The sequence below is a fragment of the Canis aureus genome, chromosome 16 (assembly GCF_053574225.1).
Source record: "Canis aureus isolate CA01 chromosome 16, VMU_Caureus_v.1.0, whole genome shotgun sequence".
Lineage (NCBI taxonomy): Eukaryota > Metazoa > Chordata > Mammalia > Carnivora > Canidae > Canis > Canis aureus.
This window is the reverse complement of record NC_135626.1, coordinates 63,055,671-63,082,227: the sequence shown is the minus strand read 5'-3', so window position 1 is coordinate 63,082,227 and position 26,557 is coordinate 63,055,671. Positions and strand designations below refer to the sequence as shown.

At 62.6% G+C, this 26,557-nt stretch overlaps 3 protein-coding genes across 12 annotated transcripts; all 3 read left to right on the top strand.

The window, feature by feature from the left end:
• Nucleotides 1–5,269: 5,269 nt before the first annotated feature.
• Nucleotides 5,270–9,393, top strand: MYADML2 (myeloid associated differentiation marker like 2). The gene is made up of 2 exons (XM_077854657.1): nt 5,270–6,384; nt 7,143–9,393. Exon 1 carries the CDS (start codon nt 5,398–5,400, stop codon nt 6,319–6,321), a length of 924 nt encoding a protein of 307 aa, XP_077710783.1. The 5' UTR covers nt 5,270–5,397; the 3' UTR covers nt 6,322–6,384; nt 7,143–9,393.
• Nucleotides 9,394–9,800: 407 nt separating this feature from the next.
• On the top strand, nt 9,801–14,244 carry PYCR1 (pyrroline-5-carboxylate reductase 1). Its single transcript, XM_077854656.1, has 8 exons — nt 9,801–9,864; nt 10,271–10,387; nt 10,581–10,651; nt 11,362–11,541; nt 11,757–11,978; nt 12,161–12,253; nt 12,427–12,590; nt 13,419–14,244. The coding sequence occupies exons 2-8, from the start codon at nt 10,321–10,323 to the stop codon at nt 13,582–13,584; spliced, it is 963 nt and encodes a 320-aa protein (XP_077710782.1). The 5' UTR covers nt 9,801–9,864; nt 10,271–10,320; the 3' UTR covers nt 13,585–14,244.
• A 3,336-nt stretch (nt 14,245–17,580) lies between these two features.
• Nucleotides 17,581–26,539, top strand: MAFG (MAF bZIP transcription factor G). Of its 10 annotated transcripts, none has more exons than XM_077854645.1 (3): nt 17,634–17,736; nt 21,647–21,709; nt 21,803–26,539. In XM_077854645.1, exons 2-3 carry the CDS (start codon nt 21,674–21,676, stop codon nt 22,253–22,255), a joined length of 489 nt encoding a protein of 162 aa, XP_077710771.1. In that variant the 5' UTR covers nt 17,634–17,736; nt 21,647–21,673; the 3' UTR covers nt 22,256–26,539. The 10 variants fall into 10 exon arrangements, with proteins under 10 accessions (XP_077710770.1, XP_077710771.1, XP_077710777.1 ...); XM_077854651.1 differs by lacking the exon at nt 17,634–17,736 and adding an exon at nt 18,117–18,262; XM_077854649.1 differs by lacking the exon at nt 17,634–17,736 and adding an exon at nt 18,661–19,057.
• The last annotated feature ends 18 nt before the right edge of the window (nt 26,540–26,557 follow it).

The following is a 26,557-nucleotide window of genomic DNA, read 5'->3' as shown; positions in this document are numbered from 1 at the left end:
GCAGACGTGTTTATTTGAATGGGTAGCTTGGCCACTTGACACACCCTGCGCCCCATCCCCAGGGAAGCAGGGGTACTGGGCGTGACCCCCGGACGCACAGATCCTGTCCGTGGCCCCCACCCCACCTGTCCCATCCCAAAGCCTCCTTCCGTCCATGCGCTCAGCAAACACCAGTCACGGGCACAGCACAAGCAAGGCCCTGACACAGCGGTCACAGCCAATGCTTCTCAATCTAGTGACATTCACACAGCGCAAAATTTCACCATCCCCAGGAAAACACTCCTTAGCCAGCTAACCTTTTCTTTTCTTTTCTTTTCTTTCTTTTCTTTTTTCTTTTTTCTTTTTTTTTTAAAGATTTTATTTATTCATGAGAGACAGAGAGAGAGAGAGAGGGAGGCAGAGACACAGGCAGAGGGAGAAGCAGGCTCCATGCAGGAAGCCCGACGTGGGACTCGATCCCGGGTCTCCAGGATCTCGCCCTGGGCTGAAGACAGATGCTTAACTGCTGAGCCATCCAGGCGTCCCCTAACGTTTTCTTAAAAGTTTGCATTCGTACCTGTTCTTACCAGGTCACCTGGGCATATTCGAAGATGTAGATTCAGGGTGAAAATCCCCCTGGGCCCCGCCCCCACTCTGACATGTTTGGTTTTTATTTTTTATTTTTTAAAGATTTTACTTATTTATTCATGAGAGACGCAGAGAGAGATGCACGGACACAGGCAGAGGGAGAAGCAGGTTCCCTGCGGGGAGCCCCATGCGGGACTCGATCCCGGGACCCCGGGGCCACGGCCTGAGCCGAAAGCAGATGCTCAACCATGGAGCCACCTGGGCGTCCCTCAAGTAGGTTTTGTTAAGGCCCAGAAGAACAGATACAGTTGCTGCGGCCTGCAGGGTGTGACAGGGAGGTCTCCGCCGGGTCAGCCTGGGCTCCACACCCTGCTCCCCAGCACAGATGTCAGGAGCCGGCAGGCCTGTGCACAGAATGGGGAGCTTCTCAGAGACCCCACACCCTCACTCCCAGCAAGGTCAGGGGCCGTGCCGTGGGGACGTCAGAGCCACCGTGGGCCTTAGAGGGACCCAAGCAGACCCCGAGAGCGCCAATGTCGTCTGCAGAGGGGTCTCCTCCCCGCCACCTGTGGCCAACTCGTCACCGTGTTGGCATCCCCAGGTGGCCCTGAGTGGAGACCTGTGGTGTCCTCCACGGGCCACTGCTCCATGTACCCTGTGGGACCTGTGCAGTCCAAATGGCCCAGGGAAACTGAGGTCAGGGATGGGGCGGCCAAAGGCTGCAGATGAAAACAGGTGTACACGAGAGTGCCGCTAGCTTGGGGGGCAGCCTCTTCCTGGGGCCTCCCGGAGGGCCACGGACGGTGGGCTTCCGGGGAGAGAGGGGCTGGGAGGGCCCGACAGCAGAGACTTCAGGGGAAGGGGCCTGCCATGGTCACCTGGGATGTGGGGGACTCAGGTGCTGCTGCCTGAAGACCAGCCCTGTGCGGAGAAGGGTGGTGGGCGGTGACACTGGCACCGTTAGACAGATGTCCCACCGCGCCTGAGGCGGGCCGAACGGGGTCAGCGGACAGCTTTGCGTGTCTTCGAAGCCCGGGGTGCGTGGAGCGTTCATTATACCTGTGGGCTCGGGCAGATGGGATTTCTCCACCAAAGGAATACACGCTTTCCCCCTGTGTTCCTGACAAAGAAGGAAAGAGGCAGGACCCAGCCCAGGGCCTCGGGGTCAGTCCTTGGTGCACTTTACTGCCAGACCAGTGACAAAATGAGCCCAGGACACGCAAAGACAGTGGGTGCCTAAGCCAAAGCCATAGGACTCAGCGAGGCCGCCCCTGGGACCTGCAGACCTCTGCACGCTCAGGGCCCCGCTTTCCCAGAGATGTTGCTACTTTACACCTTCCGTGTCACGTGAGTCCTATAGGAGCAAAAATGCTCAGCACATTCTTGTAAAGTGGAGGGGGGCACCTGGCTGGTGCGGTCGGCTAAGTGTCTGACTCTTGATTTCAGCGGCGTGAGTCATGATCTCAGGGGTGTGAGTTTGAGCCTGGCAACCCGCCCCTCGCTGGGCGTTGAGCTTGCTTAGGACGCTCCTCCCCCTCCCTCTGCCCCCACCGCATGCTTGTAAGCCGGAGTTCTCTCCCCCACCGTCTCTCCCCCCCACCGTTTCTCCCCCCTCTCTGTCTCTTCCCCCCCCCGCCCCACCTCTGTCTCAAAAAAAAGCCAAAAGATCCGAGTGCCGAGTGCCAGAGCAAGATGTACACCACCTGCTGCCCCTCTTCCCTCTGCCCTCAGAGTGGCTGTGACCTCCAGGCCCTGCCCGGCTGTCCCACCCGTGCCACCAACCCCAAGCCCCCGTGCCCCTGAGAGCAGACACCACACCTGCCTTCAGCCCCCGTTGACACCTGCGCCCAGCCCGGCCCTCAGCCTGCTTAGTGTCATCACTGAGCTCACAGCCAAATTGTTTCCTCTCTAGAGGGCTTTCACAGACTTCCCCAGGAAGGCTAAATTCACTTAAAATTTTGTTGCCATTTCTGCACCGTGAGGAGCTAGAATCGCAGGGTTTCCGAGGGTGACACGTTAGCGGAGGCTTGAGAACAGAAGACATGGCCCAGCAGCCTTGGACCGAGCACCTGGGGACCCAGGGTCTGGAATGTGGAGCAGGTCCCATGTCAGGCCCCAGGTCCTGACCGCCGTCCCCGCCACCAAGCAGCCGCCTCTGCTCCCAGGGTGGGGCGACCAAGCAGACAGGGCCGAGGACGTGGAGGCTCCCGTGGGCGCTGCAGGCGGGCAGAGGCCAACCGGCCCAGCCCAGGGAGTTGATGCAGCTGTTGTCTTAGATCAAGGTCCCTTGCAGACAGGGAGCCGGTAAGAACCGAGAAGGGGGAAACGGGAAGGCCCTGGGCCTGGGGCCACCACTGAGCAGACCCCCTCGGCCTCCGCCTCCTTACTCCTTCCTCCTGGAACTCAGGGCTTGGCTCTGCCCCCAGGGCCTTGCGAAGAGCTGGGGGTCCAGCAGCCAGGGGGCTGCACCCGGACTCGGGCACAGCAGGCACGAAGTGGTCAGGAAAGGCAGGGCCCAGGGCAGAGTCTGCAGACCTGAGTCTGGGCCCGGCCCCCAAGCTGGCTGCTGGCCAGAGGCACCAGTGCCGAGTGGGGGGACCGTGTGGCTGCGGGGAGCCTGGTGGCTCGGGTCAGGGGTCTCCGTTTTGTCACAGATTGAGTCCCATATTGGGGTCCCTGCATGGAGCCTGATTCTCTGTCTGCCTGTGTCTCTAGTTCTCTCTGTGTCTCTCAGGAATAAATAAATAAAATCTTTAAAAATAAGTAAATAGGGATCCCTGGGTGGCGCAGCGGTTTGGCGCCTGCCTTTGGCCCAGGGCGCGATCCTGGAGATCCGGGATCGAATCCCACATCAGGCTCCCGGTGCATGGAGTCTGCTTCTCCCTCTGCCTGTGTCTCTGCCTCTCTCTCTCTCTCTGTGTGCCTATCATGAATAAATAAAAAATTAAAAAATAAATAAATAAATAAAAATAAGTAAATAAATAGAATAGAATAAATTTCCCAACTGAAGTTATTGCATACAGGTTCTTTTTTTTTTTTTTTTAATTTTTTTAAAGCTTTTGGGGATCCCTGGGTGGCTCAGCAGTTTAACGCCTCCCTCTGGCTCAGGGCCTGATCCTGGAGACCCGGGATCGAATCCCACATCGGGCTCCCTGCGTGGAGCCTGCTTCTCCCTCTGCCTGTGTCTCTGCCTCTCTCTCTCTCTCTCTCATGAATAAATAAAATCTTTATAAAAAATTTTTTAAAGCTTTTATTTATTTATTTATTCATGGCAGAAAGAGAGAGGCAGAGACACAGGCAGAGAGAGAAGCAGGCTCCACGCAGGGAGCCCGATGAGAGACTCGAACCTGGGTCTCCAGGATCAGGCCCTGGGCTGAAGGTGGTGCCAAGCCGCTGAGCCACCCGGGCTGCCCTGCATTCAGGTTCTATGGGAGAATGGCCTCCTCCTTAGGAGATGTTTTTGGAAGTATCTACTGACAAATTGTCATATCTGCATAATTAATTAGTCCCATGTCGGGCTCCCTGCATGGAGCCTGCTTCTCCCTCTGCCTGTCTCTCTCTCTCTCTCTCTCTCTCTCTCTCTGGGTCCCTCATGAATAAATAAATAGGATCACGCCCTGGGCTGAAGGCAGTGCCAAACCACTGAGCCACCCAGGCTGCCCTTTATTATTTTTTTTGTATTACTAATTATTAATGGTGTACAGGAGAGAGAACACAAATAGGGCAGACTATTGATAATTCCTGAATCTAGGTGAAAGATATCTGAGTGTTCATTGTGTTATCTTGCAACTCTTCTGTAAATCTGCAATCTTTCTAAATGAAAAGTGAAAAGAAACATGCATAAGGATGTATAGAGATGCACAATGTTCATAGAGCTGACTTGGGCAATAGTGTTACAGGCAAATTTATTACTCTCTTCCTGTGGTGACTGGGCCTCCACATGGACAACTTTTACAGTCAGAAAATTGGTTTTCATTTTCCTTTTTTTTTTTTAAGATTTTATTTATTTATTCATGAGAGACACAGAGAGAGGCAGAGACACAGGCAGAGAGGGAGGAGCAGGCTCCCTGAGGGGAGCCCCACGTGGGACTCGACCCCAGGACCCCGGGGTCACCCCCTGGGCCAAAGGCAGACCCTCAACCGCTGAGCCACCTGGGTGCCCTGTTTTTCATTTTCAAAATCATTTCACATATTATTAATATTTTAGCCTAAGGAGGGGAGACCCGAGTTTTTTCTAGCCATTATCATAAGTTGAGGAAAGGGAAGTGAAGAGCCCCATAATGAACCCCTCATGACAGCGAAAACTCTGCACCCCAAGGTCAGTCCCGCCACCTCCAGGTCGGGGGTGGTGGGGGGACAGCCCAGGGGACTGGGCAGCAGGGGCCTGAGATCCCCCTCCCTCCTCAAGGAGGGGTCTGGAGGCGTAGGTCTCCCCCTCCCCCTGCCCATCCCCCTCCCCTCCCCGCAGGCAATGGGGCAGCCTACCGCAGACAGACCAGACAGACGCTGGGCTAGACGCAGGTGCTTCGGAGGCGGGCAGCGCCAGCAGCCAAGGGGTTAACGGTCCTGGCGGGGGTTGGCGGCGGGCGCAGGGGTCAGATGACCCTCCGGCCCAGGGACAGACGCTCTCAGCTGCTATTCCGGGGCTCCAATTGAATCGTGAGCACCTATTTATAGTGTGGGGGGGGCGGGGGGGGGCCTGCGCCCCACAGGCGCGGAGAGGCTGCCCTGCTGCAATGTCAAGCGGCGGCGTCATCGCTACTGCAGGCGCCCGGCACCTGTCACAGCCACCCCAGGAAGCACAGGGCCCGCGGCCCGCCAGGGAGCCGGATGGGCAGCGCCATGGAGCCCCCCGGGGGCGGGTACCTGCACCTGGGCGCCGTGGCGTCCCCCGTGGGCACGGCCCGGGCGCTGCAGCTGGCCTTCGGCTGCACCACCTTCAGCCTGGTGGCCCACCGCGGGGGCTTCGCGGGCGTGCAGGGCACCTTCTGCATGGCTGCCTGGGGCTTCTGCTTTGCCCTGTCGGGCCTCGTGGTGGCCTGTGAGTTCACCCGCCTCCACAGCTGCCTGCACCTGTCCTGGGGCAACTTCACAGCGGCTTTCGCCATGCTGGCCACGCTGCTGTCGGCCACGGCCGCGGTCATCTACCCGCTCTATTTCACCCGGCTGGAGTGCCCGCCCGAGCCCGCGGGCTGCACAGCCAGGGACTTCCGCCTGGCGGCCAGCGTCTTCGCCGGGCTGCTCTTCCTGGCCTACGCCGCGGAGGTGGCCCTGACCCGGGCCCGGCCAGGCCAGGTGACCAGCTACATGGCCACGGTCTCAGGGCTCCTCAAGATCGTCCAGGCCTTCGTGGCCTGCATCATCTTTGGGGCACTGGTCTACGACAGCCGCTACGGGCGCTACGTGGCCACCCAGTGGTGTGTGGCTGTCTACAGCCTGTGCTTCCTGGCCACGGTGGCCGTGGTGGCCCTGAGCGTGACGGGCCACACGGGGGGCCTGGGCTGCCCCTTCGACCGTCTGGTGGTGGTGTACACCTTCCTGGCCGTGCTTCTCTACCTCAGCGCCGCTGTCATCTGGCCTGTCTTCTGTTTCGACCCCAAGTATGGTGAGCCTGGGCGGCCCCCCGACTGCCCAAGAGGCAGCTGCTCCTGGGACAGCCAACTGGTCGTGGCCACCTTCACCTACGTCAACCTGCTCCTCTACATTGCCGACCTCGCCTACTCCCAGAGGATCCGCTTCGTGCCCACCCTGTAGCTCTGCAGGAAGCCGCTGCCCACCCGCGCTCTCCAGGAGCTGCGGCTCCGTGAGGGGACCCAGGTGAACCCAGATCCCCGGGTAGCAAGCCGGAGGGAGGCAACCAACTGAGCACTCCTGGATTTCTGGCTCAGCAAGGGGAGGAGGGGGAAGACGATCGGATCAAGGCCTGAGCAGGACCCAGGCGAGCACCTCCCCGCCGGCAGCTCCCAGCCGCTGTCTGCCTCTCTCCTGCTGTGCACATCTCGTCTCTGTCCGTACCCCCCCTCTGTCTCTCCCCATGTCCTGGCCCTCCCTGGCTCCGTGCTACCCACTGTAATGTGAGAAGCCTTTGAAGCAGATGCTGTTGTGACCCACTTTATAGGTGGGGACAGCAAGGCAAGGGTTTTGGAAGCAGCCCCACGTGCCCGGAGACCACATTCGGGTGTCAGCAGGGTGCTGCTGGGGCGGGAGTCCGTGCCAGCTCAGAGAGGAGCTGGGACTTGGGACCCAGCCTGCCCACCTCTGAGTGGCTGTAACAAGAGCAGGACTCGTGGTGTGGTCGCACAGGGCTGGGGACAGTGCCGGGGGCCGGCAGGGGCCCGCCGCAGGTGGGCAGCCCCACGATGAGCCCAGAGTGCTGAGGGGAAGCAGGGCGCCCGCCCCGGTGAGGGAGTGCCCACCAGGCGCCCCCGTCAGCCCTGCCAGCAGCTCCTGCGGTGCCCGCTGTGGGCCCCGGGGAGGCCGGCTGGCGCAGGGCAGCCCTGACCGGGGAGGGCCCAGCCTGGGACAGCCACGGGGCCGCAGAGCCTGGGCACCGAGCACCCCTCTGGTACTCACAGGCCCGTGACCTCTGAGCAAGCATCGTTCACCCGGCCACGACCACCAGGGCCCACTGGGCTGTCACCCGCCCCGCTCCAGCCAGCCTCTCCCGCTCAAGAGCTCAGACGGGGCCACCCCAAAGCAACCTGCAGGAGGGCCCCTGAGATGGCAGCAGCCTTGAGCCGGAATAAACGCCAGTGTTGACTTGCACCCCGGCTCTGGTGAGCAGTCTGTACCGAGGGGCGATGGGCAGCAGCAGCCCCTGGGCCGTCCCCCAGTGTGAGCAGAGCAAAGGCTGGCGACAGGCCCCAGGGAGGGGCGGGGGCTGCGGCAGAGCCGGGCTCCCTCAGGCCGTGGGCGGCCTCCAGGGGAAGAAGCAGGCAGTGGGCAATGTGGGCGGCAGGAGAGGAGGGTGAGGCAGAGCTTGTCTCGCCCCCTGCGGCACCCCACACTCCTGCTGGGGCGCCAGGGGCATGGCCATGGCAGGGGGGGCTGCTGTTCCCAGGGTGCCTGAGCCCAAGCAGCTCGAAGGCGTGGGCTCCGCAGGCTCCCTAGCCCTGCGCCCCTTGAGCGGGCGCCACACAGACCAGGGGAGCAGGGCTCACCTGGCAGGTCGGAGCGGCACGATGACACCTGTCCTTTACCTGCAGGGTGCGGGCATTACTGGCTCCACAGCCAATCACCAGAGGGACCAGGAGCCACGGGGGCCTGAGGTGTCCCAACGGCCCTGGCTGGCTGATGAGGAGCGGGGGCCAGGGGTACGTCTCCGGGTGACAGAGGAGCATAGGGGCCACGTCCTTCGTTGCTCACAGGGGGGCCTGGACACTAACCAGTCTTCCTTCCTTCTCTAGCTGAACTTCTGAAACGCTTATCTGCTGCCAGCTCCCCAATCTCCTCATTGTCCAGTAGCTTGGTGCCCCCAGTGGCCCTACATTTGGCAGAAGTCCTCCAGGACGCTTGTCTTGGGATGCTCCTGCTGACAGTCACTCCCTGGGTCAGAGGACTCCTTCTTTTTGGAGGAAGGAGTTATTTGCTCTTATCAGTGAAAAACAGGACTTTTTAAAGAAGGGGTCATGGCCTTTGATTATGTATCGTCAGGCAAAACTCAGTGGGGCTGCTGGGCTTGATGTGTATGGGTTTGAGTTTGGGCCACTCCCCAGACAGTCCACTTTGGACAAGTGGGGTGGGGTTGGGGGCAGGTTGGAGGGTAGGGGCCTCGGGGGGAGGGGCACTTGGGTCGTGAGGCTTGGTGGGCATGGATCCTGGGGGTGTCAACTGGGGTAGGGCCTCTTGCTACGGCCCCTCCCCCCGAGGGTAAGGACTAAATGCTCAGATGCACCTAAGTGGGGGATGCCAGGAAGTCGCCCACACCGTCACTACCCAGTGGTCTGATGGTGCTGGTGGCCACCAGCGTGTCCACAAGAGCTCACAGCCCTGCTTCTGGGGCATATCCACCAGAGGAATGCTGGATCCCGTCTGAGGGTACCTTGTTACCATTTAAGTTACAGAACTGAAAAAAATAAACCATATCCCCTGGGGGAGAATGGGTTCTCAATGACTATTGCTTCTTACTTTGCCCTTAACCGTGTTGCTGACGGACCCTGGACTGTCCTGAAACCCAAATGCAAACTCAACTCCCATGAGCCCTGAGCATGTCCACAGCGAGAAAATGACTTTTTCTCCCAAAGGTAGGGCCCAACATTTCCATGCACGCTGCAGACAAGATGTCAGTAGACATGGGGTGTTCCACGGGAGTGGGGGGGCACTATGGGATCTCTCCTCTATTTACCGGTTGATCACTACCTACCCCAAGCATCTGTTTGGGGAGGTTTACATGGTAACAAGCCTATGGCCTCAGTCACTCCTGAGCCTGGGTAAAGACTTGCAGGGGGACGCCTGGGGGGGCTCAGTAGCTTGGTGCCCACCTTTGACTCAGGTTGTGATTCCGGGATCCGGGATCGAGTCCCACACTGGGCTTCCGGTGAGGAGCCTGCTTCTTCCTCTGCCTGTGTCTCTGCCTCTCTCTCAAGTCTGTCTCTCCTGAATAAATAACTAAATCTAAAAAACAAACAAACAACAACAACAACAACAAAAAAAACACTTGCAGATAAAACCTCACTTGGGAAGAAGAGGGTCGGATCTCAGAGGGGACTGAACTACGCCTCCTAGGTGCCCCCCAATTTTGAGATTCTCAAAAGCTTAGAGTACCCTCTCCAGTGTTCAAGCTTCTTGGTACAATAAATTTCAAAGAGACAAAACACAGTATCAAAATGGTGTTATTTTTGAATGTTTCCATTTTGCAAATTGTTTTCAATCCTCCCACAAAAAAAAAAAAGGTGGGGGGGAGGAAAGAAAGAAAAGCAAGCAAGCAAAAATCTTACAGTTTGGGCTTCTCCAAACAGGATGACCACGTAGCCGCAAGCACCGGCCCCGCGACTGAGGACACCCGCGTGTCCGTGTCCGCGTGTCCCCCCGCCAGGCCCCGCGCGGGGACCCCTCGGCCGCAGCCCCCAGCACAGTCCCCACGCGCGGTCGCGGGGGCGCGGACCGGCTGGGCGGGGGCGGCGCGGGCGTGGCCCCGGGAGAGCGGATGATGCAACCGCCCCCCGCGGCCCCCGATTGGCCGGCGCCTGGCGGCCGCGCAGCCCATTGGCCGGGGCGGCGGGGGCGGGGCCGGGAGGCTGGGGTGCCGCGTGGCGGGCGCGGCTCCGCGGGGCCTGGGCGACCTGCGCGCGGGGACCGGTGAGTGGGGTCGGGCACAGCTGAGGTCGCGCGTGAGGGCGGCGCAGGGGAGACGCGCATCCGCGTCCCGGCTCGGGTCTGGGGGGGCCTGGGGGGGCCCGGGCTCCGATGCGTCGCCCCCGCGGAGCTCTGACCCGCTCCGGGGGCCGGCGCGGCCGCCCGCGTGTCCTCCGTGCGGGATCCCCGGGAGCAGGTCGGGGACGGCTCCGCGGGGCGGGGACGGGGGTAACTACCCGGTCGGAGCTGGCGGGCGCTTGGGGGAAAGTTGGACGGGGCGGGAGGGGAGGAGACGGGGGGGGGGGGGTGGGGGGAGCCGGGGGGAGCCGGGGCGCGGGGCCAGGCCTGGCACTGCCCGCCCACGTCCTGCCCTGGATCCTGCCCGGATCCTGCCCCGTCTGGTCCGCAGTTGCCCTGCAGCGCCGGTGCCGGCCTGGAGCTGTGGGCGCGCCCGACACCATGAGCGTCGGCTTTATCGGCGCCGGCCAGCTGGCCTTTGCCTTGGCCAAGGGCTTCACGGCGGCAGGTGGGTCCCTCAGCCGGGCGGGCGCGGGAGCTGGGCGCCTGGAAGACTCGCCTTGTTTGAGTCCTGTGGGACTGGGTCCTTGTGATGTTTGGGGTGGGCGGGGGCTGGCTGTCCTGCTGGGGGTGGGGGATCTCCACTTCCCTTCCTGGGAACTGGATGGGGGGCAGGCCTTGAGGAAGGGTGTTACCTGCAGGCATCGTGGCTGCCCACAAGATCATGGCCAGCTCCCCGGACATGGACCTGCCCACGGTTTCTGGCCTCAGGGTAGGTGCGGGGTGGGAGGGGGCAGTCCCCGAAGGGGCTAGTCCTGTGCTGGGGAGAGCCGCGATAGCCTGGACCCTGAGAGCCAAGTGTGAAGGCCCCAGGGGGAGACAGCTCGCCGCCCCCCACACAGGAGGAGGGCCCGGGCTACAGCATCCCAGAGCCTGCCTCCTGGCCTGCTCACAGCCCCTCTTGTTCAGCTCTTGGCCTCTGGGTGACAGGTACACAGGCGGCTAGCAGGGAAGGTGTGCTGGACTGGAATGGGGCCCCCCAAATGGAGCCCCCCCCGGGGCCGCAGGAGCCAGGCAGACGGGGCCTCGGGATTGGGGCCAGGTCAGACACATCCAGGCACTGAATACAGCTTCGCTGCCAGGGCTGAATTAGGGCCCCAGGTGCGAGGGCGGGGCGGGCCCCCAGCTTGCAACTAGCCCCCCCAATGCCACGCACCCCTGGAGGACAGCAGCCCCCCAAGGCGGGGATGCACATCTCTTCTCTTCTTGCGGAAGGATCACATTCCCAGAGCAGCGCTCCTTCCACTTCAGGGTGGAAGGGTGGCAGGGGGCTGTCAGAGCACCATACCGAGCCTCCAACCCCGGCTGTCCAGTCTCAGCAAGCTCTGCCCTAGTCCACGTGTGGGGCTCTTAGCTTGGGGAGGATACTGGGGGGCCAGCCAGCTGCGGTGCCAGGCTGAGCCCACGCTGCGTTCCCTGCAGAAGATGGGAGTGAACCTGACCCCCCACAACAAGGAGACCGTGCGGCACAGCGACGTGCTCTTCCTGGCCGTGAAGCCCCACATCATCCCCTTTATCCTGGACGAGATTGGCGCCCACATCGAGGATCGGCACATCGTGGTGTCCTGCGCAGCTGGTGTCACCATCAGCTCCATCGAGAAGGTGGGCACTGTGGCTCTAGGCCAGGGGCACCTGTGGAGGGGAAGCGAGTGTGTTCTGTACAGCGCTCAGGAGCTCTGGCTGTGAAGTGGGCCCAGCGGCCCAGCCCGTAGCTGGAAGTCAGGAAACGCTTAGCTGGGTGAGTGGGGGCACCCTCACGCCCGGCACGCTGTGCCGGGCAAGGGGCAGGACAGACACACAGCTGGTTTCTCCTCCAGAAGCTGATGGCGTTCCAGCCAGCCCCCAAAGTCATCCGCTGCATGACTAATACGCCGGTCGTGGTGCGGGAGGGGGCCACCGTGTACGCCACGGGCACCCACGCCCAGGTGGAGGACGGCAGGCTCCTGGAGCAGCTCATGGGTAGCGTGGGCTTCTGCACGGAGGTGGAGGAGGACCTGATTGATGCCGTCACGGGGCTCAGTGGCAGCGGCCCAGCCTATGTGAGGCCTGGGGATGGGCGGCGGGTGGTGGTGGTGGTGATGGATGGTTCCAGGGCCTCCGGGCACATCCTCCGCCCTCCTCCCTGCTCTGGCTGCTGTGGGCAGAGCTGCTGGACCCGCCGGTGCCAGAAGGAGGAGGAGGAAGGGCCCAGGGTGGGGCCTTAGGTGTCCTCTCCCTGCAGGCATTCACAGCCCTGGAGGCCCTGGCTGACGGGGGCGTGAAGATGGGGCTTCCCAGGCGCCTGGCAGTCCGCCTCGGGGCCCAGGCTCTGCTGGTCAGTGTTCTTCCCGATCCTTTGGTGGGGGCTCCTCCTGGCTGGGCCTGATGCTGTTGCATGGGGGCAGGTGGGTGGAGAGTCAGTGGGTGCACGGTGCCCGGGGCTGGGGGCAGAGGCCTGTGGGCCGGACAGGCGCTCCCGTGGCAGCCAGCTGCTCTCTCTGGCTGTAGGGGGCCTCCAAGATGCTACTGGACTCGGAGAAGCATCCCGGGCAGCTCAGGGACAACGTGTGCTCCCCCGGCGGGGCCACCATCCACGCCCTGCACGTCCTGGAGAGCGGCGGCTTCCGTTCCCTGCTCATCAACGCCGTGGAGGCCTCCTGCATCCGCACACGGTGGGCCCCAGCCGCGCGCCTCGCTCCCCAGAGCCCCTGCAGATTTTGCTCAGCCATTCACCCAACAGACATTTATCGAAGCCTGGCAGTGGTGCCCTGGGGTCACAGCTGGCAGCACCCTTCAGCAGCCATGGCCCCTGGGGGGACGGCTGCCCTCTGGGCTCACGCTGTGCTCCCCCCATAGTTTCCCCAGCTGTAGCCCGCAGACCAGGCTGGTCACCCAAGCCGGGGAGGCAGGCCAGCAGGTACAAGAGGGAACCCCAGGTGGGCCCCACCCTCCTCACCCCCTCCCCGGTCCTGGGGAGATGAAGCAAGTCAGCTGGCCAGATGCTCAGTGTCCCCAGCTGGGTGACAGCAGAAAGAAAATCCAAGAGGGGGGACAGCAGAGCTTGGTGGCTTGGCTTGGAGCCGTGGTGCCCGGCTCAGGTCCGCAAGATGGACAGGCGGCACTGTCACCTCCCTGCCTGCCCCCCAGTTGAAACCCAGAACTTCTCCAAGTGCCACAATGTGACGGCAAGGCTGCCTCGGATGCCGTGCTGCCCTCCTGGCGCCAATCCTCAGGGCCTGCAGATAGGGCCCAGGGCCCAGTGGGGTGGTGATGGGTTCTGGGCCGGGGGGCTGCTAGTAGGTTCGGTGACCCGAGCTGATCTGAACGAGGGGAGAGGAAGGCAGATGGCTGTCTGGGGGAGGAGTGGCTGGCAGGAGGACATGAGACGGGAGTGACAGCACAGCAACCCAGGTGGGCAGGTGCCCCCTCTGCCCTGGTGGACCCTTGGGCTCAGGAGGGAGGCAGAGGCCTGGAGCCAGCACTCCTCACTGCCCCCCCAGGGAGCTGCAGTCCATGGCTGACCAGGAGAAAGTCTCACCAGCCTCCATCAAGAAGACCATCTTGGACAAGGTGAAGCTGGAGTCCTCTCCAGGGCACTCACTGGCCCCTTCTGGCCACTCCAAGCTGTTCCCGCAGAGCCTGGCCCCAGCAGGCAAGGAGAACTGAGGTGTCCACCAGGCTAGCCTGGCTCCCCACCTTCTGTCCGCCCCCCCTCCCCGGGCTTGGAACTCCTGCGCCGGCTGTTCTTAGCTCCAGCCACACGGGGTGTCCCCGTAGCTGCCCACTACCCGTGACTTTGGTCACATTGGGTCAGCGGGGGCTGTAACCAGGGCGGGCCCACATCTCTGCCCATGGGAACCGGTGCAGTCGCTGAGCGCTTCCTGGCCCAGCGCCGAGATGGATTCCGACCCTCAACCTCCCCCTTCCTCTGCCCCCAGACGAGGTCAGGAGCACTTCCTCCAGGAGGCCCTCAGGAGGCCTGGGGGTCTTTACTCCCCATGGCCCGCTGGCTTGGGGCTTGGCCTCTTCTTGGGTACAAAGGTCAAAGTTCCCCTCCCATGAAGGCCCAGCCAAGGAGGGAACCCCTTCCCACCCCTGCTCCTGCTCCAGCCTCCACTTGGGGTGAGAAGGACCAGAGGGTCCCAAGCATCCTGAGCCCAGGCCAGACCACAGCTGCCAACTATGCCTTATTTTTGGCATTTGAGGAAAGGGCTCCTTGGGTGGTCCCAATCTCTGAGGGCCTTACTGCCCATTCCCGACCTGACTTACAGAGTCTATCACTCTGTCCCCAACCTTTTCGGTGAAATACATTAGTTTCCAACCCGGTGCCTGTTTCTAACTTTGTCACCTCATGTTGCGGGGACCCCAGCTGCCCTAGAAGGTCCTCGTTGAGTGTAATCGAGACGCCACCCGCAGCCCGCAGGTCCTGAGCCCTTTCCTGCAAGGCGTTCTGGGCCTCAGTGAGCAAGGCTACAGGGAGCTTCCAGGGAGGAGTGCGGTGCTCTGGGCCATTCTTAGCTCCAGCCACACGGGCTCTACAGGTGTGATCAGAAGCTGGCACCATGGGCTCGGTGTGCCCTGCTGGGGGAGAGGCACCGCCTCTGCACCCTCCGTACCTCCCAGCTCGGGGGGCGGTGGGGGGGGCAGATGGCTCCTCGACTCACGCAGGCAGGAGGCCAGGAAGGAGCCCCTAGGGCTCTCCAGAGAAACAGACCCAGTAGATGCGTATGTGTCTGGGCCTGGAGTGCCTGTGCCCTGCTTCTCCGTGTGGATGGAGGTGGGCACGAGGGTGGGCAGTGAGCAGCCAGTCACCCCTTCTCTCATAGAGCCCTGGGAAAAGGGGTTCCCAGAAGAGGTTAGGCCACCGGCCTTTCCAGGACCAAGCTGGGGAGCGCTGCAATGCTACCACCTAGAGAAGCCACCACAGGGGTTGCGCTGGGGAGGGTCAGCTTGGCCAGCTTTCCTGGCTCCCATGGTGCCAGATCTGATACCTCCCATGTCCTGGACCTCCCCAAGGGGACAAAGCCTGGAATGAACTTCCTGCCCTTTGCTCAGTGGGCCAGGTGAGCCTGGTGGAAGAACCAGCTCCCTCTGCTTGGTCCAGCTTCTGCCTCAGTTTCCTAACTGGAATCTTGCCCTCGGCTCCTGCCTGCCTAGATGGGGCCTTGCCCTGCTTCTCTCTGCCAGTCCTTTCCTGTACCAGGCTCACCTTGTCCTGTGGCCCCCATGCACGCTGGGCTCAGGCTGCAGAACAAAAGGACCAGCAGCCCTTGGCTAGTCAGAGAAGGAAGAGGTCCATCCTCGGAGGGCCCTGGCCTGGACACCTGTGGGAGCAGAGCCAGTCAGTCAGTTTGGACAGCAGCCATATCCCGTGTGCCCTGAGTCTCCGTACGAGGTGGGGGCCTGCTGAACTCCAGGAGAAGCCAGTGGGGTCCCAGGATCTGCTGGTGGAGGGTGCAGGCTGAAGGGGGGTTGTGGAGTTGGGAGGACACCTGGGGGGGCACCAGCAGGAGGGCGGCATCCAGCTGCAGCAGGAAGCAGAGTGCTGGAGGCCCAGCGAAGGCCAGACCAGGCCAGAGACCCGGGTCTGAGCGTTGGCCCTCAACAGGCAGCTCTGGAAGCTGGTCATGGTGACTCTGTGTGGACCAGCAGGGATGTTGAAACCTGTGGCCCTGTCTCCTTGAGGTCTCACTCCCAAGCAAGGCTGCAGTGCTGTTCCCGGGGACAACCGTCCTGGACCCTGGGCGGGAGGCAGCCAAACTTAGGGCAGCTGAGACCCACCATGGACTCCCTCGGGCTCTTCAGCTGGACCCAGAGACTGCTCCTGGAGGCTTGGCTATCTTGGCTGTTTCAACGTGGCACGTCCTCCTCCTCGATGGCCTCCCCCAGACATGCAGACAAACCCACTGTTACTCTATAGGTGATCAGGACACTGTTCACATATTCTGCCCACGCCCCTGGAGAAGTCTCGGGTGAGAGGGCAGCAGGGCCTGGGTTGTCTCCTGGGACATTCCCCTCCACACAGGTCCCAGAGATGAGAAGGTGGGCAGCACTACATCCCATCACGTGTCCGGAGGGCTGACCTCAGGGCCTGGGGCCATCTGCAGGAAGCAGCCCTAACATCCTCTCACTGGCCTCCAGGTGCATTGGGCCCCAATTCACTTCCCATCGACCTCTCTGGTGGCCCTGGGTGGGCGCATCCCCCTGCCTCCCTGTCCCCTCTTCCAAGATGGAAGAAGTGGCCAACTGTGTTCCCAGTGGGGGGAGAAGGAGGAGAGTCCTTCCTGAGAGTAGGAGCCTCCTTGGGGAGAAGAGCAGAGCAGCAGGTGGCTGATAAAGCAGCCCCTCAGTCACCTCTCGTGTATAAATGGCAGCCAGACTCCATCCTGTGAGGACTGAGGAGTTGGGGGTGTGGGAACGTGAGCGGATTAGCCAGTGAGCTTGCACCCATGGTGGTCCCAGCCCCGGGGTCAGTTGCTTCTATTTTCTGATGGCATCGTGATTCCCGGCTTGAGCTGGGCGGCACCAGGTCAAGCCTGCGTGGCCTGCCAGGGTCCTGCTGTGTGGAGTGGCCCCTGGCCCAGCAGTCGGTCAGACTCTACGTCTCCACCAGGTGTGACCTGGAGAACTGAGCTGGTGGTGGCGGTGGGGAGGCTGGTGGAGCTAGAGGCCACAGGACTGCATTTCCGTCCTCAAGGGCAGGCCTTCGTTGTTGCTAGTATATCGAGTTGGCTGTAAAAGTCATGGCCCAGGGACACCTGGCTGGCTCAGTCTGTAGGACGTGCTATCTTGAGGTTGTGCGTTCGAGCCCCATCTTGGGTGGAAAGAGTACTTACAAACAAAATCCTCAAAGAAAAAGAAATTGAGAGTCACAGCCCAGATGTCTTAGGGCCCTGGAGTCTCTGAGACTGCAGCCACGCCCCGTACGAGGTCGCGCCCTGGCCTTAGCACTTTGGGACAGACAACCACAGGGAAACCTCCTCCTGGAGGGGGCGGGGGTCCTGCGGGTGCCCTCGCGCCCTGGCTTTGGGGACCTCTGCAGATGGCCTTCCTCAGGCGGTGGCACTGAATTCCCATCAAAACCCCGCCGCCGGCCTCTCGCTGCGCCTGCGCCAGCTCACCTGGGTGCCCCGGGCCCGCCCGGCCAGGTGAGCCGCCCTGCTCGGCCCTGCTCGGCTCTACGCCCGAGAAGGGAAGTGCAGAGGCGACGGGATCCCCCCGACGTCCCTTCTTCCCCCGGGGGCCTGTTTCCCTGGGAGCCGAGCAGCAGCCAGAGGTCCCTGGAGGGCGGGGGCAGACGCGGCCTCGCGGGCCCGGAGCCCCGACAGCCCCGACGGCGCGGGAAGGGTCTCGCCAGCGGAGCGGGCCGCGGCGCGGGCGCCTCCAGGACTGGGCGCAGGGCAGCCCCCGGCGCGGACGCTGGACGGCGCTGCGGGGCCCCTGCGAGCCGGGGGCGGCGGGGGCGGCGGGGGCGGCGGCGGGGGGAGCGCGGGGCAGGGCGAGGCCCCGGGCGCGGCTCCCCGCGCAGGCGCAGTGCCGCCGCGCCGCCGCTCCGGCCCCTTTAAGCCGCGGCCGGCCCGTCGCCGCTTCATGAATGGAGCCCACGTGACCAAACATCATGTGACGTCTGTGGAGCGGCGGCGGCGGCGGCGGCGGCGGCGGCGGATCCCGAGCCTGGTCCGGCCCGGCCTTCCCAGCGCGCTCGGCCCGGCCCGCGCAGGCGGCGAGCCCCCACCCCGGGCCCGGAGCCCCCGCGCGGCCCCGACCCCCGCCCGCCGGCCGCCCGGCCTCGGCCCGCCCGGGCCCGCAGTGTGCTGGGTGAGTGCGGCGGCGGCGGGCCGGCGGCGGGGGTCGGGCCCGGGCGGGGGCGGGCGGGCGGGCGGCGGCTCCCCGGGCGGCGGCGGCGGGCGGGCCGCGCGCTCCCCGCTGCTCGTTTGCCGGCGCGCTCCCGGCGGCCCGTGCCTCGGTTTCCCCGCGGGTCGGAGCGGCCGCGGGCCCTGGCGCCCGGGGTGCCGGGGGTGGGCCGCGGGGGCCGGAGGAGGGCGGGGCGGGGCGTCGGCGGGGCCCGCTCGGCGGAGCCCCGGGCGCCCTGGTGGGAGGGGCGGCCGTGTGGCGGGAGGAAAGGGTGGGGTGGAGCGGGGCGCCCGCGGCTCCGCGGAAGAGCCCGGGGCCCGGCTGCTGATTCATCAGGTGTCCGTGCCCGCCGGCCCGGGCGCTGGGGTCCCCGGCGGGCCGCGGGGGGGGCGGCACGTGGCGGGCCCGGGAAGACCCTGCCCGCGCCGGCTTCGCTCCGTCACACGCGTGCCAGAGCCCAGAGGGAGACTTGCTGAGTCATCAGCATGAGGTCACTGGATGCTCGTTCTAATGGGGGGGGGGCCGAGCCAGGGGCCTGGGGTCTGAAAGGCCGGGGGATGAGAGCGGGAGGGGAAGCGGGGCGGGGGCCAGGCCCAGGGCAGCGGCTCAAGTCTGGGCTTCTGGGCGAGCTGAAGGCTGGGCGAGGACGAGGTGCAGGGGCCTGCGTGCAGGTGTCGTGTCCCGGCCGAACATGAAGCCCCCGCCCGCCCGGCCCCCCCCCGGCCGTGCTCGCCTCCGGCGCCGGGTCCCCAACCGGCGTCTGGGACACTTCCCCAAACTGGGAAATAGTTCTGAGTGAGAGGAGGGGAGGAGCTTAGGGGGGCCGTGCTTGCCAGGCTGGGAAGCAGGCTTTCCCTGTGACTGGTCTAGTGGGCTGGGCTGGGCAGCCCCTGGGCGGGGAAGGGAGGGATGCACCCTGGCCAGAGGGAGTCAGTGGCAGAAACAGGGGTGCCTGGATTCTCCAGTCCCGGAGGACAGTGGACAGGGCAGGGGCGAGCAGGTGCAGCTCTACCAGGAAACTCCAATGAGACGGGGCGGCAGGACTTTGGCACCTGGGGAGTGAGGTGCTGGTGAGCAGGCCCTGCCCCTTTGGCAGACTGGCCTTGGGGTTTGGGTCCAAGCCCTGCAGGTGGCGGCCACAGCCGAGGGCGCCTGGTCCTGGGGCACAGCCGGTGGGCTGGTGTGGGAGGCACGCGGAAGGCACTCTGCTCCCCATCACCCCAGAGCTGTCCCCCTCCAGGCTGGGCTCCGTGCTGTGTGGGTGTTAGTGAAGACTGTGGCCCCGGTGAGTGTCGGGATTGGGAGGGGGCAGCCTGAGGGTGGTGTGGCCTGGGCTACCTTTCCTGACTGTGGATGGCTCCTGGCCTCCAGGGGCGGGGGTGTGGTTCATAGCTAGGTCAGGCCGGCCTTGTGGTCTGTCTTCAGGGATCCCCCTCCCCCCCACACACACACACACACACGCGCACTCACAGACACACGCATACTTAGCTTTGGGCTCATCGATGCCAGATGTTTAACACCTCAGCTGATCTTTCCTTCTGTGGCAGCGTTATACCTGAAGAATGCAGATTCCCGAAGGGCTGGTTTTCTAAGTCTTCTTCTTTATTCTTAGTGGAAATTGAGTCGTTGGCTTTTTCCAGAATGGCTTTCAGCGGCTGGGGGATCTCGGAGGAGGTGGTGAAGGCCAGGCTAGGTTGAGGCCACTAGAATTTGGGGCAGGCCCAGGAGCAGGGGCTGGCTGGCTGTGTTGCTCTTGCCACCTGTCCACATCCTGGTTTGGGCCCAGGTAAGGGGTGGCACTGTTTGAACCCGTTTTTCCCTTCCCAGCTGGCTGTCAGCCTGAGGAGGTGGCCCAGCATACCCTGGGGATTCCAGGCTGTTGGGACCACCCGAGCCCTCTCTACGAGGTGGCTCAGCCTCTGGGGAAGGGGAGCGGGGAAGGATGACAGAGCCTGTGGGACGGGGGAAAAGCGGAAGCTTCTCCTTAATCCGGCCTCCCGGGTACCCTTCCTTTGGCTTCTAGGGGTACCCTGAGCTGTCTCTAACAGTCCCTCCCCAAAGGCTATCACTGTCACACCTGTGTGTGTCCCAGGTGGGCAGAGGCCTGGTCAGGAGCCTGAAGCACAGGCTTTGCAGAGACCTGCCCCTCCCCCACCGCACGCAGACACACGCTACACCTTTGATTAGGAGGCGAGTGGCTGCACTTGTGCTGAGTTCAGGCCTTCTGCAGAGGGTGAAATCTGTCGAGGAGGCACTTTTCAGCTTCCAGCCGCCACACTCGGCACTTCTCTGTGTGATCTCTTCAGGAAGTCACCGTTGTGCTCAGCATTCGGGGGTGGAGGGAGGATGGCTGGCGGGAAAAGCTGGTGCTTGGGCTGTTCCTTTGGGCTGACAACGGTTAGACCCAGGGGAGTGTCCCTGTACCCTGACTCAGACTCGAGGCTGGGGGAGCCCCCTGGGTGGGTCTGGGGCTCTGGGGATCTTCTGGCCTCCAGCTGGTGTCTTCTCCATCCTCTGCTCTGGAACAGCCATGGGACCAGCCTCAGGGTCTGCCTCAGAGCCCTGGGGAACCCGGCTGTGGTGAGGCACGTCCCGGGACTAGGACGGGGCTAGGTGAGGTGGCCGCTGTACCCTGAAGCCGCTTTGCACTTCCACCTCCCCCACCTGTGCTGTATCTCCCCAGTGAGGGTGAGAAAGCCCCCAGCCCAGGGTTACCTGCAGAGCTTGTGACCTCCTGCAGCAGGGAGACCACGGTCCTTCTTTTTCTCCAGCCACTTACCTTTCTGTGCCAAACCTGGCAAGTAGGGGTTTGAGAGGGAAGCGTCCTTGTTTAAGGGTTTGGTGGGGGGCTGGCTGGGCCAGAATTGCAGGATTAGGTGCACAGAAATGTCCTTGGCAGGGCTTGAGAAAGCATTGAGGGCCGGGTATGGGAAAGGCAACTGAATGGCTGCGAGGGGGCCCTTTGGTCTGCACCCCCCAGTCCTTTTGTTGTTGTTCTCTGAGCTGTGGGCATTGACCCCTGGTGGGGGGGGAGGGCTGGAGGAGGCTGAGCGGGTCCCCCGGTTGGGTGGCTAACCGGGCACTGTTAGGAAATAGCAGTGATGGGGTGGGGCAGGGGCACAAGATGCCGCAATCCAAAGCCACAGGAAGGTTGCTCCACCAGGCAGCGGAGGTGGGCTGAGCCCAGCCTCTGCTGGGGTGCCTGCCACCTGGGGGTGGAGGGGGGGGCTCCCACCAATGCTGAGGACGGTCAAGCTCTTCAAAGTAAAAAGTCTGACTCGCCTGCATCCTCGTCTTGGCCCCGAGGCCTTCACGGGAACCCCCCCGCCCCCAGGACCCCTGTACCAGGGCAGCTAAGGGGAGGGGGCTGTCGGAGGTCGGGCCCTGGAGTGCACAGGTGTGGGGGCACTGGCCCCAGCAGCGCTCTGCCCAGGCTGCGGGTCCCCGGGGCTGTGCTGGCTGGCAGCCCTGGGGAGCGCCAGGCCAGGCTGGTGAGGGAGCGGGAGCGATGTGCTGAGTCAGCGTGACTCGCCAGGAACAGCCATGCTCTGGGGCGCACACTGGGGTTATTTTTAAAGCTCCCGGCTTCCTTCTAGTCTGGCCCCTCCTGCATCCCTTCCATCTCTTCCCGAGGCCCTTTTCTAGTCTCTGCCGTTCTCTAACAGCCGTTCATTCAGTTTCCCTCCCCTGATCCGGCCCACTGGGTTCCTGGGCACAAGGTGCACGGGGAGCAGCCTAGCCAGAGGGTGGCAGGTGGTCCTCTGGGCCAGGTATCGGGAATGGTCAGGTGAGAGGCGAGGCTGGGGGCTCTGCGGCCTGGGGAGGGAGAGGAGAGTGGGCTGTGGGGTCCTGACCTCTGCTCCCTGTCCCGCAGAGTGCCTGCTTGCCGTGCCCCCGGGTTATGACGACCCCCAATAAAGGAAACAAAGCCTTGAAGGTGAGCGGACAGAGGGGGCGGCGTCTGGAGCCGGGGAGCACCGGGGTGGGCGTCCCCCCTCCGCCCCCACCTCACGCCCTGTCGCTCCCCCAGGTGAAGCGGGAGCCGGGAGAGAATGGCACCAGCCTGACCGACGAGGAGCTGGTGACCATGTCGGTGCGGGAGCTCAACCAGCACCTGCGAGGCCTGTCCAAGGAGGAGATCATCCAGCTGAAGCAGCGCCGGCGCACGCTCAAGAACCGCGGCTATGCTGCCAGCTGCCGTGTCAAGCGCGTGACGCAGAAGGAGGAGCTGGAGAAGCAGAAGGCGGAGCTGCAGCAAGAGGTGGAGAAGCTGGCCTCGGAGAACGCCAGCATGAAGCTGGAGCTCGACGCACTGCGCTCCAAGTACGAGGCCCTGCAGAACTTCGCCAGGACCGTGGCCCGCAGCCCCGTGGCGCCGGCCCGGGGACCCCTCGCCGCCGGCCTGGGGCCCCTCGTCCCCGGCAAGGTGGCCGCCACCAGCGTCATCACGATAGTAAAGTCCAAGACGGACGCCCGGTCGTAGGGACGCGCGCTTGCCCGGGCGGGTCTGCGAGGGGCCACTAGGCGCATGGCGAGTTTGGCAGCCCTGTCCCTTCTTTCTCCTCTCCTTTCTTCCTCTCCCGCCTCCTCCCTCCCCTGCAAAGCACAACCTGCACCCCGGGGGCGCCGGGCTGAGCCCCTCTGATCTCGTCGTTGTCATCGTGTGTTTTGTACGTTGGGATTGGTCAGTTCGGCGGTGGTGTGGGGTCGCCCCAGTCCCCTTTGTACCAAGGCCGTGCAGGCTTGGAGTCTAGGGCTGGCCCCGTGGGAACAGAGGAACACCGGACGCGCACTCTGGGGCTTGCGAGTTTGAGCAGGGAGGGCTCCAGGGCAGGGGGCCGCTGGCCACTCCTGGTGGCCCACAGCCCTGACCGCTGCCGGCTGGCAGGGGGCTGTGGTTCACTCTCAATGCGGCCAATGGGCATAGATGGCCTCTGCTCCTACGAGTAGGGCGTCCTCGAGGGCCCTGCATGGGCGGGCCACCAGCCTGGGCGCTACAGGCGCTGGGAGGGACAGGGCGTTCTGTGGCTTTGGGCCAGGGGCCACGGCGCTCCAGCCTGACACATTGCACTGAACAAGACCAAATCACTGGTTGTGAGCATACGTGAAGGGTGTGTCCCGTGTCCTGCGATGGGTCCCGTGTCACTGTTTACATGAGCTATTTGTGTGGTTACATAGCCCTTTATTTAAAAGAGAGGAGTTCCTTTTACGAAGTTATTAAATTATATGTTTAAAAGCTAAAGAAAAAAGAGCTGCAGAGTATTTATAAAACTCTTTTTAAAAAAAAAAAAAACAAGCAAGAACATTTGACCGTATATATGGACAAGGAAGGAAAGTATAATAGAAACTTTGCTAGTTTAACAAAAGAAAAAAACAAAAAAACAAAAAAATCCCTTTCTTGTAAACTTATGGACAAGTCTTTGTGGCTGTTGGAGTTTAGTTTTTATATACACAGAGTTATCAGACGTTATTTATAAAACTTAGTTTTAAAAAAGACAAAAAAAAAAAAAAAAAAGCCAAGCCGTGAGAGACCACAAGGCGCGTGCTGGCGCCCTCTTTGCTATCTCTTTTGCAATTGTACCGAAAGTGACTTACTCCCTTGCCCTTCCTGCTTCCGTCTCTTGCCGGTGCCGTGCCGTCGTGCTGTCGTCTGAGCCTGGTGAGGTCTTGTGCAGCGTCCCGTGCTGGTGCTTCTGGTGACCTTTGACCTGTGGGTGTCACTTCTTGTGTCTGTTATTCCCGTGTCTGTTTTTTGGATTTGGTTGTGTTTTTGCTTCTGCTGGCATGCTGGGCCTGCACTGGGTGCTGGGCAGCTCCTGCTTCGGCAGGGCCTGGGAATCTGCCCGCCAGCCCGGCCCCTCTGCCTCGGTGCCTGACCCAGGACCCCAGAGGATCAGATACGGGGCTCTGCCGCTCTCACCTCTGCACAGCCTTGGCTTCGCATGTCTCTGGAAGGCTTGGGCTGAACCAGTGGCCGGGTGGGTGAGACCAGGGGCCATCCCAGAGCGCCCCCCGACCCCACCGCTTCCGTGCCCACCGCTTCTGGCCATGGGTGACAGACTAGCAGGGACCAAGAAGTCACTAGGTGCCCCCAGGTGTCTTCCTTCTGGCCTCTCGTCAACACGTGTGGGCTCTGGCCGTCGAGCGCAGGCTTGTTCCTGCAGGTGTCACGTGGGCCCCATCCGGGGAACCCTATGGCCCATGTGGGAGTGTCAAGGCCTGCTGCCCACCTATCCTAGCCGTGTTTCCATGCTGTGAAGGGATACTTCCCGGGAAACCAGGTGGTTTGGGGCTTGTCTGGGGTGGCCCCTCTCCCTGCCTGCGGGCCAGAGTGGGGGGGGTCTCCACCAGTGTCAGACAAGGGCTACAGTCTCCAGGGCCAGGTCCTGTCCCTCACCTCGCCCTGAATGTGCTCCGGCTCTTGGCTGTGGGCCACTTTTTGCCTCCCTTTGGGATCTGTGTCTTCCAGGGATGCGCTGCTCAGCTTGTGGAGGTGCATCTCTCCGGGGCTGAGCCCACCTCCCCATGGCCCCTCGACAGAGGCAGCTAGTCTTCCAGCCCTGGCTCTGGAAGCTCCTCCTAGGCCTGTGACGGGAGCTGCCTGCGGTGCCTGCCCTCAAGAGGCTACTGCCCTGTCTCTGGCCACATGGGTCTCGGCTTCTCCTGGAGGTCGCTGGGCAGCTTCTCTGGGGGCTTGAGCCCCTATAAAGCACAGAGGTGTGGGCTGGTGAAAAGAATCTCACTGCAGCCTGGTGGGGCATGACTTTGGGGGCAGCAGGGTTTCCCTCCCTGGGTGTGACCCCGGGTGCCGTGGGATAGGAACAGGGCCACGCTGTCCGATTCTATCTTCTCTTGGTCCTAGATGCTCCCCGGTCCCGGTTGGACTCGGGTCGGCCTGCCGTGGAGATTCTGACTGTTGACTCTCAATACTTAGTGGCTTACTGCCCCTCCCTGCCATGTGGCTTTGTCTACCTAGGGTCCAGATGAAAGTTGTCGATGTTGGTCGTAGCGGCACTGATTTGGAATCCCATCCTAAGAGTCTCTGAAGAGAGGGAGAAGCCTGTGCCCTCCATATCCACCTCTGGTCCCCACTTTGGTCCTGGCTAGGAGGCAGTCATCCATCTGCCAGGCTGGAGACCTGGAGAGCAGAGGAAGGAGACAGGCTTGGTAGGTGATAGGCAGGCTGTGGGGGTGGGCACCCGGAGAAGACCAATTGCAGATCTGATTTAGGTAATAGAAGAAGCTTCTAGAGTTAGTGAGGCCATGTTTCCTTTCATGGTTTTTGGATTTGGAGCAACTGTTCCTTGGGTCTGGGGGAACATCCCGTTCCTGTCAAGCCCGCCCAGCGGGGCCACTCCGCACTCTGCCCCTTCCCTCCCATCACCTTGGTTTCTTGACAGGTACAGCCTGTGTCCACATGTGACTGCTTTGGTGTCTTTCTGATTCTTGTTAATTTAGTTTTCCTACTGTGACGGTGTCGTGTTCTTTTTCCCGACTTTTCTGACACAGCGAATCGAGGGCTTTGGCAGAGGCCAAGTCTCCCAAACTTGCCCGCTAAGTAAACCATGATGTGCACCTTCCTTCCCATCTTGCCCTCACTCCTCCCTTATCCCAACACGGACACTCAGATTTCAGAGGAGAGCCCTGTGGGAACAGGTCAGCTCCTGCCCTGAGTATGACCCCAGGGAGACCTCCCCATGGCCCTGGCTTGCTGCTCTGGGTGGCACTGCTGTTTGTCCAGGTGAGGAGATGTGGCTGCTCAGCCGTGTGGTGCTCTGGTTTCTGCCGGATGCCAGGTCTCCCCTGGAGGCTTTTCTGCTCTTGCTCCAGGTCTTTGTGCACACCGCTGATGGTCAACAGCAGCCTCTGTGGTCAGCGCGTGAGCCCACGGCTCTGATCGGCTGCGGCCTGCTTTGGGACAGGTGGTCAAGCCCCCTCCTGTCCCTGTCGCCTCCCCTCTCTGAGGTGGCCAGTTGGCTCAAGCTCCCATCCACCACTGGGCAGCCCAAGCCACAGCCTGCAGCACCGCTTCCGCTCTGGGATCTTGTAAGTTGCTTTTTTAGGCTGTGGTTTGGTGAAAGGAACCAACACGGTAACGATCCCCCCCCCCCCCCAGAAGCCACTGAATAATTCGTTTTGGCGCGTTTTTGCCTTCCTGTTGGCCGTCTAGTTTTGGAGCCGGCGGGGAGACGTGGAGGGCACACGAGGCAGGGCTGTGGCCTGTCCTCCTGCAGGCCTGTGTGTTTTGAGCATGTGCTGTCCCCGTGGGCCAGTCACCGGGTCTCCACCCCGCGCTGGGGCAGCAGCCTTGGTGCGTGGTGCCTGGGCAGCCCGAGCAGGAGGGGAGCGTGCCGGGGAGCTTCGAGGGGCCGGCCCTCCCTCCCCGGCACCCCGCACCCTGCTGCTCTCTGAAGCCTTTAACCAAACGGGAGTGGGTGGCGCCGCCGTTTAGCCCGGTGCCCGGCCCCGGGGCCGCCCTGGCGCTGAGGGGCTGGGTGCAGGGAGTCGCCGAGGGCTGGAAGCAGGGGCGGGGGTCCGGGGGCTGCCGGGGCTCCCGGGCCGTTGAAGATCCAGGCGAGGAGGGGCCTCCCTGGGCCGCGGCGCAGCGCCCCGCCTGCCCTGTGCAGTATTTATTGCTAAATTATTGTCCAGGGGGGGGCGGCACTGGGCCGGACCCCGGGTATTTATTGCTGTACATAGTGTATGTTTGTGATATATAAGGTTTTCTTTATTTTGTATATGACCAATAAACACCTTTTAAAGAGACCGTCAGGTGCCTCCTTTG

What these genes read in the sequence shown, in the direction of transcription:
- MYADML2 (XM_077854657.1), top strand. Translation starts at nt 5,398, where the DNA reads ATGGGCAGCGCCATGGAGCCCCCCGGGGGCGGGTACCTGCACCTGGGC.
- PYCR1 (XM_077854656.1), top strand. Translation starts at nt 10,321, where the DNA reads ATGAGCGTCGGCTTTATCGGCGCCGGCCAGCTGGCCTTTGCCTTGGCC. An exon ending in CCATCAGCTCCATCGAGAAG is followed by an intron (nt 11,542 to 11,756) that starts GTGGGCACTGTG and finishes TTTCTCCTCCAG; the next exon opens with AAGCTGATGGCGTTCCAGCC. An exon ending in TCGGGGCCCAGGCTCTGCTG is followed by an intron (nt 12,254 to 12,426) that starts GTCAGTGTTCTT and finishes CTCTGGCTGTAG; the next exon opens with GGGGCCTCCAAGATGCTACT.
- MAFG (XM_077854644.1), top strand. Translation starts at nt 21,674, where the DNA reads ATGACGACCCCCAATAAAGGAAACAAAGCCTTGAAGGTGAGCGGACAG.